Raw genomic sequence first — 14,972 nt, 5'->3', positions numbered from 1 at the left:
TATGGCACTTTTGCAAGCTGCTTCAGATAAAAAAAAAAAAGCAAAAGTGCCATTTAGAAGTATTTTGCAGACGAGCATGGAAAGGCTAAGGATGTCGATAAGCCTCTATGCGTACAGTGCTACAAAGTTGCGGCGACACAGTCAAGTAGCACGTCAAACCTGGCGAAGCATCTTAAAGACCGACATCCCTGTCTTTATGAGAAATTTCTTGGGGTCAGTAAAGCTTGCATTCCAGCAACACTGAACTATTAAACACTTATCAACTTGGCCAATGCACACATTAACATTAGCCATTTATTTGATTTTATTTATCCTTTATTTTACCAGGAAGGTTCCATTGAGATACAATATCTCTTCTTCCAGAATGAAGATGGCAACAAATAAGAAAAATAAGACAAAAGTTTCATATACCTACACACAGAGATGATTAATATAAACACAAACATATACAAATACTAAAAATTTCCAAAAATACCTGGAATAACATTAATTTATATGAAACAACGAAACTGTTCTTTAAGCTCAGAGTTTAAAAGATTTTTAAACACATATCAGAGAAGGCAAGTCTAAATTCAATATATTTTTTAATATATTGCACTCATATGATGCATTTCCTCAGTTCTGTGTGTGTGTGTGTGTGTGTGTGTATGAGTGTGGTGGGAGGCTGAAGGAGAAGCTTAACTGATGAATGGGTTCTGTATGTATTGGTGCGGAATGTCAGCAAGCTACATATGTACTGAGGTAATTTGCCCATTAAAGCCTTTGTAATAAAAACCAGGCAATGCAGTTTCCTTCTAAGAAAGCAGGCTAGTACTCTGGGATGGCTGCTTGAGAATTCGAATGGAATGTACAAAAAGGACAACAGGAATTGCAATTGAGTATAGCCATGTTGTACATCGTACAGAAGCAAGTCCTTGCTCACCCCCTACCGCCCAAGAAAGCACCACGTGCATGTCCCAAACAGCTTCCCTCAACAAACTAAAATCTCAACACTGAGTGAAAAATCTAAGACCTCTGACCTGAGTCTCAGCAACCATATCATTGGTCAGAAAGCACCAGGGATCGGCAGGTTTGACTGCTAGGCCATCCAACACACAATAGCCCCTTTACTATTTGGCAGTTTGGCCTGTATTGGCATTATATACCCCCCAGTTCTCCCGAGCGTCAATGAGGAATTTCACACAGCCTTGGGCCAGCCTCCACAACTGTTGCCTGGAGCCTGACAAGAGCTTCAAGCAATTAACAAATGGCCACGAGCACATGATGACCTGAAGTTCCTGTAATTAAAAGGTGACGGGTTCAAACCCAACCTTCAGCAAGGCCCTTAACCCAACAGGTAGATGCTCTTCATGGGCAGCCTACTCTCCAAATAGCAAGTTAATGGAGGTGTAAAGACAATTTCCCCACGGGGATCAATAATAATTAATAATAATCTGCACTGTGCCTCCTGACCTGCCAGCTAAACGGCAGGGGGCTTCAAACACAGGCCTGTTGGGCTTGAGTCCTTTAATCCATACTGCTCAGTCAGAAAACCAGTTTGAAGCAGTGCTGGATTCACAGATCAATAAGAATGTAAAGTTATGTGAAGAATACCTCTACATTACCTAACCTCTTCCATAGACTGAATCTGCATGGGTATTCCTGACAAGCCTCGGCCTGCTCCCAGTGCGTCTCAATGTCATACAAATGACACACCACCAGGATTCCCCAGGGAATGAGGCTGAGTGCATCCTTCACTTTCAGCATTCCATTACCGGCCATACATAGCCTGTGCACAGGTTCTTGTGTTCATACTGCATTTATAGGTGGATAGAGGTGGTTGCAGTCAGTGACATTCCAGCAGAGGGCAGATGTACTGCAATGTACTACTGTGATTGCACAGCAGCCGCCGCCGCCGTCTGCACAGCCGCCGCCTTTACCTGCGCAGCTGCCGCCTCTGCTTGCGCAACAACCTCCGCAGTCTACTCTGCAACCCGCACCGCCCGTGCAGCCGCCCTTTCCTTCAGCTCCATCGCCCGGGCAGCTGCCGCCTGCGCATCCCGAGCAGGCGCCCCCACTGCCTGTGCATCCCAAGCAGGCACTCTCCCTGCCTGCAGCTCCCACGCCCACACCCAGGGCGCGCCCCGAGTCTCCCATGACTATGGCCCCTGAGACTCTGGCTCCTGACCCTGCTCTAATCCCTTCGGTCCCAGTTCCCAAGGAGGTCCCGAAGGACACCACCGTAGCTCCTCCCTCGTCGGAGGTAGAAGAGCTCGAATGGGACCCCTCGGGGACCTCGCTGGTGACTCCTTCGCCCTCACCCCGGCGAACTCGACCCCGACCAGGGGTCGGTATGTCTGTGTCCCGCAAGGGGAGGGGGCACAGACGTAGGACTAGGGTCCCTCCCGCCCGACCCCCTGGCTCGTCCTTACTCGCCGGCACTACGGCTAGGTCGGCGCCTGCAGGTCCTGGTCCGCCAGGTCGGCAATCGCCTGGAGGTCCCCCTTCGCAACCTCGTCGCCCTGCCTCACTCCCTCCGCCGGTTCCTCGGCGGTCACCTGCGGGTCCCCCGATGGTTGCCCGCTGAGGCTCCCTAGGACTCCCCTTAAAGGTTTTTTACCCTTTTAAGGTAAAATTGTATATCAATGGTATTTTGCAATACTGGTGACAAAATTAGCTAGTGACCCTAATCACCAAGATTTCAAAAAAGCAAGAATAGCGCTCCTTTTGAAAATAACATATACCAAGGTATAATGTCTGACAGTATAAAAGAACTAGATTTAGACCAGCTGGAAACAACAGCATTGCATTCCTAGACAGCCTTGTCATTTGTTGTGGCCATGTAACCTATACTCATCCCACACTCACCAATTTGCACAATTTACTGAATTTACTAGTTGAATCACCTGGGAATGTGAAAGTTAATACATATGTTATTACCTGAATGCTGCGAGTCCTTGTTGTGATATGCAGGTCTGAAAGTATACTTATTGCACATTACACTTGTATGACAATTTGCAGAATCCCAAATTGGCATATACCACAGATTTTCAAACTCTAAAATATACCCCCAAGGAATTACAGGGGACATTGAGGAAGGGAAAGAAATAGAAATCTGTGGGGGCGGCGGTTTTGGGGGCAGATCTATTGGTAAATTACAACCTTTTCTAAATATTTTAAATAATATAAACACATTATATGCCAGTGCACATTATAGGACATTTTCTGAAACCACTTGTCTTATTCAGAGTCCGGGGCAGGGGATACGGCACAAGGCAGGGACAAACCCAGGACTTGGTGCCAACCCATCGTATGGTACACTCACACACAATTCACCAAAAAAGTAAAATAATAAAAATGTGTAAAATAGATGGCAACTGTTTACAGTAAAGTGGTAGTTAATGTTTACCAATATACCAAAACCAAATTTCTAGATTAAAAGAAAGTGTGATGGTAGTGCAACACCTAAAGTAAGCAGAAACAGAAAATATGATGATATATATCTGGAATACCATTTTGTGTGCCTGTCTGTCCATGGGGGGGGGGGGGGGTCAGGACAAGTATATGAACCCTAGAGGTTCCAGTCGAAAAAAGTTTTAAATACCACTGACATGTAGGGAGGTCTGGATGGCCAGTGTACATAACTTATTTGTGTTTAACACTAAAGGGCTTCCAAAAATCCAACAAGGTACAAACTTGTGGGCTTCGGGGGACTTCAACCACTGAGCTCTGCAATGCTCTCTGCTGAGCTACAGAAGGGCTGCTGGTGCTATACTAAATACGAAATTGTGCTTTAGTTTAACATGCTCGCAAAAGACTCAATTGAGCTCATGACTGATTGCATGGTCAGAAAGTATGAAACAAATTACGTTTGATATTGGTTGAAAACAAAACATTTTATTTTTAAAAATGAGGCGATCACGCAATATATGGGGCGGTTGCAAACTCTAATCCACATGTTTACCAAGATAATTGCACAACTACACTGACATTCCTATTACACAATAAAAAACTGAACAAAAGTGAACATTCGTATTTATGTCATGGATTTATGGATTGGGCTACAATCAACATGAATAGTATTTATAAATCAAAACTTTTTTAACTCAACTCACATTTCATTATGGAGGCTATTTTGTGGCAATATTCAATAAATAAAAAGGTTATTTAAATAGTTATTTAAAATATTTATTAATATGCCATTTAAATGATTATTTAAACAAGCATATACATTTATTTAAATCATTGTTTAAATCATTTTAATAGTTGCTATTATTATTGAAACTATCTGTCAAAGCCACCCGTCAGACTCAGTAGGTGGGCTCCAAACAAAACTTAACATGGCTACAATGCAAACTAAGTCAGATCGATCTCACCTAGCTGACTGAATTCTAATTTATAACCGCATATTGTCTGTTCTGTCCGGGTGTTGTATAAATCCTCCATCCATGCATCCTTCATCTTCCGCTGAATCCGAGGTTGGGTCGCGGGGGCAGCAGTCTCAGCAGGGAAACCCAGACTTCCCTCTCCCCGGCCACTTCATCTACCTCCTCTGGGGGAATACCGAGGCGTTCCCAGGTCAGCCGAGAGACATAGTCCTTCCAGCGTGTCCTGGGTCTTCCCCGGGGCCTTCTCCCAGTGGGACATGCCTGGAACACCTCACCAGGGAGGCGTCCAGGAGGCATCCTAATCAGATGCCCGAGCCACCTCATCCGGCTCCTCTCATTGCGGAGGAGCAGCGGCTCTACTCCGAGTCCCTCCCAAAGGACTGACCCTATCTCTAGCCGTCCAGAAGTCGTTTTCCATGGCCTTGCCAAACTCCTCCCATACCCAAGTTTTCGCCTCAGAAACCGCCAAAGCCACATCTCGCTTGGCCTGCCGGTAGCTGTCAGCTGCCTCAGGAGTCCCACGGGCTAAAAAGGCCTGATAGGACTCCTTCTTTAGCTTGACGGCATCCCTCACCACCGGTGTCCACCAGCACGTTCGGGGATTACCCCTGCACAGACCACCTTACGGCCACAGCTCCGGTCAGCTGCCTCCACATGGCCCATTCGAACTCAATGTCTCCCGCCTCCCCCGGGATATGGGAGAAGTTCTGCCGGAGGTAGGAGTTCAAACTCCTCCTGACGGAGGATTCTGCCAGATGTTCCCAGCAGACTCTCACTATACACTTGTGCCTACCAGTCCTGGCGGGCTTCCTACCACCAGGTAGTGATCAATTGACAGCTCCACCCCACTCTTCACCTAAGTGTCCATGACATGTGGCCGCAAGTCCGACGAAACGACTACAAAGTCATAGAACTGCAGCCTATGGTGTCCTGGTGCCAAGTACACATAAGAACACCCTTATGCCTGAACATGGTGTTCATTATGGACAATCTGTGACGAGCACAGAAGTCCAATAACAAAGAACCACTCGGGTTCAGATCAGGGGGGGCGTTACTCCCAATCACGCCACTCCAGGTCTCACTGTCATTGCCCACGTGAACACTGAAGTCCCCCAGCAGAACAAGAGAGTCCCAAGGAGGAGTGCTCTCCAACACCCAAGGACTCCAGAAAGGGTGGGTATTTTGAACTGCCACCTGGTGCGTAAGCGCAAACAAACCCAAAGGCGAAGGGAGGCTACCCTCACGTCTACTGGGGTAAACCCCAATGTACAGGTGCCCAGCCAGGGGGCAATAAGTATGCCCACCCCTGCTCAGCGCCTCTCCCCGTAAACAACTCCAGAATGGAAGTGTCCAACCCCCCTCAAGGTTCCAGAGCCCAAGCTGCGCGTCGAGGTGAGCCTGACTATATATAGCCGGAACTTCATAATCTCGTGCACCAGCCCAGGCTCCTTCCCCATCAGAGAGGTGACATTCCATGTCCCTAGAGCTAGCTTCTGCAGCCGAGGATCGGACCGCCTAGGTCCCCGCCTTTGACCACTGCCCAACTCACATCGCACCCGACCCCTATGGCCCCTCCTATAGGTGGTGAGCTCATTGGAGGGGGGACCCACGTGCCTTGTTTGGGCTATGCCCGACCAGGCACCATGGGTGCAGGCCTGGCCACCAGGCACTCGCCATCGAGGCTCCAGGGGGGGCCCCGGTGACCCGCGTCCGGGCAAGGGAAACCGTGGATTCAATGTCTTTTTCTTCATTAGGGGTCTTGTGAGCTGCACTTCGTCCGGTTCCTTACCCAGGACCTATTTGTCTTGGGTGACCCTACCAGGGGCATAAAGCCCCAGGCAACTTAGCTCCTGGGAACATTGGAACATGCCAACCCCTCCACCACGATAAGGTGTTGGCCCAAGAGGAGGCATTACCAACATTAAATACAGTAAATAATGAAAAGCATTACTGTACAGTACTGTACTCTCTCGAATGAAAGGTATTCTAATGTTTTAGTGTACTTATCAAGAGATGATGGAGCGATGAAAAAATATCATGTATCAAGGGGTAACGGAGCAATGCAAATCCTGCTTTTATATACCCGTGAATCCCGTAAACTGTGGATAACCGAAACAGCAGATACAGGGGGACTACTGTAATTCATTCTCACGATATATTACAATGTGGCCATATCATCTTTATCGTTAAGTAACAAATGGGGCTCTGTACATTTTGTTGGTAGTGTGTTTTGTTATTTCCAGTTCAATACCAATACAATGTCTCTGCAAAGTTTGACAAAGATCTGTCAAAAACTATTTGAGTTATTGTCTTAACGGTATCAAGTGTCAAAACTGCCCTTTTTTGACATAATTATGTAGCGCTGCTTCAACTTTATGGCAACTGGTCTTAGGATTTATTCAGGTTTAGTTCCTCACCCATACAATGCCTGTGCAAAGTTTCAAAAAGATCCATCAACTGTTTTTTGAGTTATCGCCTTACATACAGAAGTGCCTGTGACAGCAGATCAGTTTTAAAACCATACAGATTTCCTGTCCAGGCCCGGATCTAGACTGTTCAGGTTTGGGGGGCAATTAGAAGTTTTGGGTGGGCAGTGTTTCACACAATAGACTATAATACAGTGCAGTAGCGGCTTATGATCAGAAAAATAGATGAGGCACATAGACATTTTATATTTTATGTTTGAATTCTTTATGAACTCTACATTATGCTCTCACGGTCATCTCTCTAATCAGGAAACCATTATTATAATCATCATTATTATTTTTATTATGAATAAAAATTACAATAATACTGTCACGGGAGACGGCAGCGATCGCGGGCAGAGCGGCGATCGTGCGAGGCGAACGGGCAGGAAGCAGGCGGACAGGCGGAAGTCGGGGTAAACTGGGGGTTTATTCCACAAACTGGGAGCAGGAGACATGAAACGCCGACTAACATCAATGACAGACAAGGCAAACAGGTAAGACCAGGACTTAAATAAGACAGGACCAAGCAAAGTAAATGGACAAAGCTGGAGACGATCAGGGAAGCACACGTGGGTAATCAGGGGGCGTGGCACACACGAGGAGCGGACGGAGCGGGCGTCACAAATACTAATAATTATAATGTTAATAATAAAGGTCAGTCATAATAATAATAATAATAATAATAAATAATAATAATAATAATAATAATAATGCAATTTCTGTAAGGCGCTTTGAAGTGTCTGCTAACCAAACAAACTTAACATACACATAAGATTATCTACTGGCATATTAAAGGCAAATTTGTAACTCAAACTCATGAACTGGTATATAAGGATATAAGAGGAGAGAACATGCAACAAACCGTAATATAGTGGAAGGATGTTCATTAAAGAGAAAAGCATTAAATGCAAACCAAAAAGAAACTGACCTTGCAAACACAGGTGAAAGTGACCTGCACTATGTTGGTGCAAAGTGGGCAGGGAAAGTGCAGCATTACTGCCCACAGTGCACAGCACAACTGCCCACAGTAACAACCCAACTGATTTGAAGTAGTGCTGTATTGGTTTCGAAACCGGTCAAGACCACTTTTTCTGTCTTGGTCTCATATTACAATCAATGTTATTTTGACTCCATCTTGTCTCGGTCTCAGACTTAGAGGACTTGAGGTTTTATTTCCACTCATCAATACGCCTCAGTATTTATCACAATGGCTTAATATTTATCTGTTTGTTAACCATTAGAACCTGACAAATACAAAATGTGTTGATTTTTTCCCCCAATAATCTCAGGCTCGTAACTTTGGAAAGGTATAACACAGACATATCATTGCAATTGAGAGAACTTAATCTGATAGTCAAAGCTGCAACACTGTGCAATAAAAAATTCCAGAGTAATCCAGTGTGCAATGAGGCATATATTTTAAACATTTTCCGCAAAGACTCACCCCTAATAATCAATAAAACATCAATATTATTCACATTAGATGAAAACCAAAGCACATTTTCCCTTCTGCAAGGATCCACACACTACTCTTCTGGGGGGAAAAAAATATTTATTTTAGAATTCATATATTTTAAGCCAATAAATAAAAGGATAGAAAAGGCTCAAAAACAGGCTGGAGTCCTACTAGAAATTAGAACAAAATGTAGCATTCTATTAGGAAGAAAATTATTTGATATTTTCGCAATATTTATTCACAGAAATCTGTATACGTATGTTTAATGTCGCGCTCCGTCAAAACAGTTCAAATAGAACGTGCCCGTCGTAATGGGAATACTTCCTACATGTAAACACAATGATGCGCTACAGCGTTGGTTTGTTGTTTGAGGCTAAAATGCCGACAGTTTCCTTCCGAAATTTTACTTTAGCACATAGTGTATATAGGCAAAAAACCGATAAACAGTTAGCATTAGGCTCTAGAACCATCTGTTATGTATGTGTTTATCCAGTAGATCGTAAACTAAACAATGCTTTTCTATTCCATTTTTTTCAGATGTTATAAAACAATAAAATAAAAATAAAAAACAATGCACTGTTGTCTATCACATAACTTCAACAAGTTATCAAATGGATTTCAGCCCTGGCACTAACCATGTACCTATTCCTTCATAATCACATAATTATGTGTACACCAGCATGCAGACAGAGAGAGGAAAAAAAACACACAACTTGTTGACTTCTCTCAGGGGTCATCGACTTGTGCTTCTGACATCGACACGTCGACAAATCAGCATTTCTGTTAATGCCCTAATCAAGACTATGATGACATATCTGAGTAGTCCAGAATGTCCGGAAAACAAATCCGTAAAGCATGTGTGGCTACCTCATGTATATACAATGTAATAAGCCTAAAATGAAAGGAATACAAAAACACTGTGATTGGGTGCAAAACAGCCTGCTTAAGTTTAAATACAACCAATTAGGTGTCTTTTTTGAAAAAAAAGTTACACTTGTACAGCAGTATTTATATTAAAATTTTAAGAGCAAATGCTAATGGTTCAAATTATACTGTGACACAAACATACTGCCTTAGCCCCCAAGATGGTTACTATGCGCTACATTTTAAAGTGTGTTGTATTATATAGACTCAATCAGTTTCTGATCTTGAGTTGGTCTAGCCCTACCTTGGTCTTGTCTCAGTAATGACTTGATCTCAGTTTAGGTAGTCTTGACCACATTACTAATTTGAAGGCACCGGTCCAGAAATTTGGTTATTCAACCTAAGAGCAGCTGTAACTGAATTACTGGTAGCAAGCTTTGATTTGGGAACCAAAAATGTTGTTCATGGTTGTGTATTACTAATTTAAGTGAATTAACTAATGTAATCAATTAGATAACTTTATTTATACGCGCACTGACAGGGTTGCCAACTCTCACGCAACTTGTGTAACACTCTCGCTTTCAGGTTCTCAAGCAAGAAGTCTGCTTGGGGAAGATGGTGGCACAGGAGGTAGTGCTTTCGTTCGGCAACTGGAGGGTTGCAGGTTCGAGCCCTGGTTCCTGCTGACCCCATCAAAGTGTCCTTGAGCAAGACACTGAACCCCAAATTGCTCCCAGTGAGCAGGTTGGCACCTTGCATGGCAGCCTCCGCCACCGGTGTGTGAATGAGTGTGTGGATGGGTGAATGTGAGGCATGAAATGTAAAAGCGCTTTGAGTACTCGTAGGAGTAGAAAAGCACTATATAAATGCAGTCCATTCTTACGGCAAATCTGTATTATCCCATCATTAACCTAAAAAGAGGTATATCAAAACTCTGGGGTAGTTTGAAAATCCTACAGACTATTATTTATTATTGTTGTTATTTATTAAGTAGAGATGCACCGATTGATCGGCCAATGTTCAGCCTGCTCAGCCCGGACCGGAGACCAGCTGATCAGTCTCATACATTTTCTTTACCAAACCAGCCCGTTTTACGCATGCACCTCACGTCACACAAACATTGGCACAGACAATATCCTCACAGCCACCTGCACATTCACAGCCACACGCCAACATGCCGTTAGCATGGAAGTTCTTCACTGCGAGTAAAGATGACACAAAGCTTGCAATTTGTAATACATGTAATACCAAAGTAAACTGCGGGGAACCACCACGAAAACATGGTGAAACATCAGAGGTAAACTTTAACTGATTGTTAAACATATACTTGATAATCTTGAAAAGGAATAACCATTACAATTGCAAAGCTAGCTACGTTTTTTTCCTAAGGCAGAGAAAACGTTTTAGTGAAACTTTAACCACCTGCATCTGTTAATGCCATAATCATGACCTAATCCGTGTATTTCAATTATTAAAGAAATAAAACTGTCACATGCATGTACATGTATGGGTAAACTTGTCTCAAACTGAAAATCTCACTCCAACCAGCTGACCAAAGTTGGAAACCCTGGGCTGATATCAATGTTAGCAAACTGTCCTATCTTAAATAGCTGCATAGAATTAACAGAAGCAAGGAAGAGAAAACAAACAAGAGCTCCTCTGCAGTAGTTAACTTTGTTCAGAACAAATGATGTGTTCAAGCTGAAGCTTCTAGTGAATATGAATGATGATATTAATAGAGGGGGGTGTGAGCCAGTGGCTGGGGTTTCCACACATAGGAGGCGGGTGAGAGGAGAACAGAGAATGAGGATGTGATCCTGTGGTGCAGCCTGAATTTCAACAGTCGCTCACAGCATACAAAAGCAACTGCTAACTGCTGGTCCCACAAAGAGGAATTATAAAGAAAACACAACAAAACACCATTTAAAAGATGCATCGCTTTCGACACTTTCACACTGTAACAGGAAAGGCCCCTGGTGAAGTAGTGGGTGAGCATAAGGTCAGGGGTCAGCAGAGAACAGGGCGCCATCAGAACCGGCAAGTAGGAACCCTCTTTACTGAACACATCCCCAGGACAGCGACAACATAAGGGAGCTGATCACGCAACCACTTTGGACGAGTATGACTTACTGGTGTGTGTCCATCCTGAGGAGGAGGAACATGGTTCACATCCAAACAAACATACATCCATCCATTTCCTGTAACCGCTTGTCCTATTCGGAGTCACAGGGGGGCTAGAGCCTATCCAAAAGGCTATGGACACAAGGCAAGGAACAACCCAGTAGGGGGTGCACACGATCGATCAGTGCAGGAATGCAGACTGCAACAGAAATGGTGGTGGAACTACAGTAACATCCACCCTCACTTAGTAAAATAAAGTAATAAAACCAAATTTGGGTGATTTCAGTGCATCCCTTATTCAAATACACACACCACCCTCCTTACAATTGTACAGTTGAATTCTTCCTCTACCTCCCCAAGATCTATTCCAAACTGATGCATCTAAGTGACTACAGGCCCCTGTGTCTTAATGAGACTGATATAAATAGCACATCTGACTCAAACCTTAAAACTGAAAGGGTATAAGCGTGATGGTCAGCAGGTGGAATCACATTTAATAAAAGGGACCTTCCCTAATCTGCACACTCGGTTATCAGCTCCAAATTGCACGGAAAACAGTAAAGAATGAAAGGATCGTTGGTCACAAGACTCTGAGGGACAACTGAACATGCCCAAAGTTGGTCTACAGACATGTTCCTCAGCTTCTGGACCACCAGATGGACATTAAAAATCATTCCCATGGGAAGAGGCAGCCCATCCTGGAATGTGGAATCTTGTCAGATACCAGGAGTGAATTGCCCTTCTTAGATTAACACACATCTCCAGTAAATAGGCCAAGCCCACCCGCCTGTTCCAAAACGTTGTCTAACAAGAAAAATGACCAGTGACTACTTTACTCATACTAGCGTCATGTGCCTTTATTTCAGTCTGTTTGGAAAAGTAATCTGTATTAGCATGGTCGTTTCAAGAAACGCACATCAAACGCAAAGCATAGCTAGTCCAAGTGTATCCTGCCTCCTTGCAAATAGCCCGCCCCACATCATCCCGAGACTGCGGGCGATTTCAACGTGCGCTTCTCCGAAAAGGGGCACATTATGAAGTTCACCGCTGATAATGCTGAGGAATCCAGGAGGAGCAGGATCACTACACAACAGGATGACAAACATTGTGCGCGCTCTGAAATCTGAAACCGGTTTCTTAATAACCAAGACAATTAAGGCCGTCATTTCTGTAACAAAACACCGCAGGATGCACCCTGCGCAGAAATGCGTGTGGGTGTGTTAAGACGTCAAGCAGCGTGTGTTTACTTTTTCGGATACTTCATCAGACAGGTAGAAAGTTACGGATCATATTCGGATTAAGACCCATAGCTAACTGCAAAACAAGAAACTAAAAAAAAAAGTTAATGCGTTGCTTATGGTACAACACCAGCAGTTGCTTACTCCTCCAAAACATATTTAGAAGTACACAGCTAGGGAATTCGTTTTAATCGTTTATGGGTAATGGGCGTTATAATCACAGCGTTAAAAATAATCAGTGTGAAAGTGTGCAATAAAAAATGTGGTAATACTGTTGTGCATGGCGAAGGAGAAGGCAGTGGCCGGTGTTCGGGGTCCAGACACCCACCCCAGTGCAGGAAGTCTGCGACGTGCTTCTCCCTCCGGAGCGGCGACCCACTGCACTCATCATACAGGCAGAGTAGCACATCCAGCAGCGCCTCGACGCTCAACGCCGTCTCGTCTTCCCGGCGACCGCCCAGCAGCAGCCGCTCCAACTTCTTCAGCCTCACCTCGGCTAACATGCTCGCCGATCGCCGAGATCCGCCCTACTGCAAAACCCCCGGGGCCCGGCTTTCTATTGGTTCCCCACCCGCTGCTCGTACACTGGGGGGAAAGGGCGACTAGTCAGCCCAATGAAACGATCGATGTCCGGTCGGCGTTTAGATGCGAGGTCTCCGGGTCTGTCCGCGGAGGATTTCGGTCGTTACAGGGAAAGCCAGCATTTCTGCTGAAACGGCAATCGCTGTGCCGACTTGCTGTCAGAACTGTCCCCTAAGCCGCCGTGCTCCCCAGGCTCAGATCCGTGGCCCCGCCGGTTTCATTCGCCCGAACCCCAATAAATCTCGGCTCCGCACTGTATCGGCTGCCTTACAGTCTTACAGGCGGCTTGCAAATGCTCTTTCCACCAGCTCGGAACAGGGCCAAGTTGTTACATCACCGTAATCCCAAAGGATATTTAAATTCCTTAAATTCGAGGAAATTCCAGTCCTTCCGTATCTGCTTGCTCCCGTTATTCTGCACTCCCCGCTAAATCTGTAGTACCCAGCATGCACGATCCATGGAACATGGCTGAATGCGCGCCGCTGCCCAGACCGCGGCTAGTGAAGAGCCCAGACCAGGGCCTCGAAGCCCCGCCCAGCGCGCCGGAAGCGCTCACTGAGATTGACAGACGCCCAAGGATAACGGGATTGGACCCCTTGGGAGTCTAAATCGAATAGTAACGTGGTCGTTTGCGGTTCCCTGTGAAAAGCCGGCATTACGTATTTAACCACAATATGCGTGACAGAACACATCGGATTTAATCTAGCCAAAATATTTCTAGACATGCGCATTGTGTAGCCTACAGTAGGCTGCCTCCGTTATCTGTACAAGTGTGTAGTTCAGGACGAATGGCATGACCCTAAAAAGCTTGTGTGTCATTCTGCTGCAGGGACAAATGGCAGGATATCCTGAGTCGCTCAGCCAGATGACAGGACGTGCCAGGCAGGTGAGCTCAATGCCAGGGCTCTCCTCGGCAGTCTGGGAACAAATGTACCAAGAAAAACCCCACCCCACCCTTTATGGGAAGAATTTGTAATTATAGGCCAAGCAAAGTGCTCATTCTAATACACACCCACCCACACAGTAATGATAGCTGAGTCAGCCCTCCTCCCTGATGATTGTGCTCCTTTACTCTGACGGACTCCCCAGGCAGGAAACAATCTGTCTGCAGCCAATTGTGCCCCAGAGTCTCATTCTCATCCACCCAACTGGCCGGCCACATTGCCACCTCGCCACCCTGCTCTGGCGTCCCATCTCAAACTTCCCCTAATGACTGAGAAAAAGAAATAGATTTGTTTTCACCTGTTTAACCAATAACATAAACAAAAGAAAATCAAAGATGCTGGAATGTGTTGTATTAGAACTGTGTTAATGGTAAGAGCTAGGTGAGTTTATGTAGCAAAAGTTATTGTTATAATAATTTGTAGTCAACGTTGAATGGCCTCATGAATATATTTTCATTATATTTTTCTGCTGGGAAATACACATGGCCAGCATACATTGCTGTTCCTGTCTTCTTGTGTGTGTGAGAGAAGGGACAGAACTAAGGGCAGTGCCATCGCCCTTGGATCATATAGGCCCCTCCCATATAGTAAATACACACAAAATTATACTAATACAACTTCTTTTAAGCTTTTGAAAACTGGAATATATTATCTACATTTTAACTGTGACTTGCGATTTTATATATCTGTCATTTTTTGGTATACATTTTTATTATGGTGGGAGTATGGTGCAATTTTTAATAATAAAAAAAAAATCTGTAAAGTCCCTACAACTTAAAATATGTTCTGAAGTCATAGTAATGTTCTGAAGTCAAACTAAGCTGTTCCTTTTGTATTTAATGGTTTTCCGTTTGAGGAATTTACAAAAAACTGAAGCGCATGATGGGTACAATCTAAAGGCTGCCTAACGTCCTCATCCGTCTGATGACTGA

The 14,972-nt window shown here is 44.7% G+C and overlaps 1 protein-coding gene and 1 long non-coding RNA gene across 5 annotated transcripts in view; one reads left to right on the top strand and one right to left on the bottom strand.

Annotated features, from left to right (window-relative positions):
• The window catches only part of LOC125723782 (serine/threonine-protein kinase MRCK beta-like), a 60,002-nt gene extending 46,265 nt beyond the window's left edge, over positions 1–13,737 (bottom strand). For 2 of the 4 annotated variants that reach the window (XM_049000518.1, XM_049000519.1), the window contains exon 1: positions 12,843–13,737. In XM_049000518.1, coding sequence (XP_048856475.1) covers positions 12,843–13,017 — 175 coding nt within the window. In that variant the 5' untranslated portion in view covers positions 13,018–13,737. The remainder of the gene's footprint in view (positions 1–12,842) is intronic. The other 2 variants (XM_049000520.1, XM_049000521.1) reach the window with 2 other exon arrangements.
• LOC125723819 (uncharacterized) lies at positions 12,504–14,388 on the top strand. The gene is made up of 3 exons (XR_007386979.1): positions 12,504–12,547; positions 13,926–13,982; positions 14,186–14,388. It is a non-coding gene; the product is annotated as an uncharacterized LOC125723819 (long non-coding RNA).
• The last annotated feature ends 584 nt before the right edge of the window (positions 14,389–14,972 follow it).

Source organism: Brienomyrus brachyistius, unplaced genomic scaffold (genome assembly GCF_023856365.1).
Source record: "Brienomyrus brachyistius isolate T26 unplaced genomic scaffold, BBRACH_0.4 scaffold51, whole genome shotgun sequence".
Classification (NCBI taxonomy): Eukaryota; Metazoa; Chordata; class Actinopteri; order Osteoglossiformes; family Mormyridae; genus Brienomyrus; species Brienomyrus brachyistius.
Note: the sequence above shows the minus strand (reverse complement) of the source record. Positions and strands in the feature narration are given on the sequence as shown.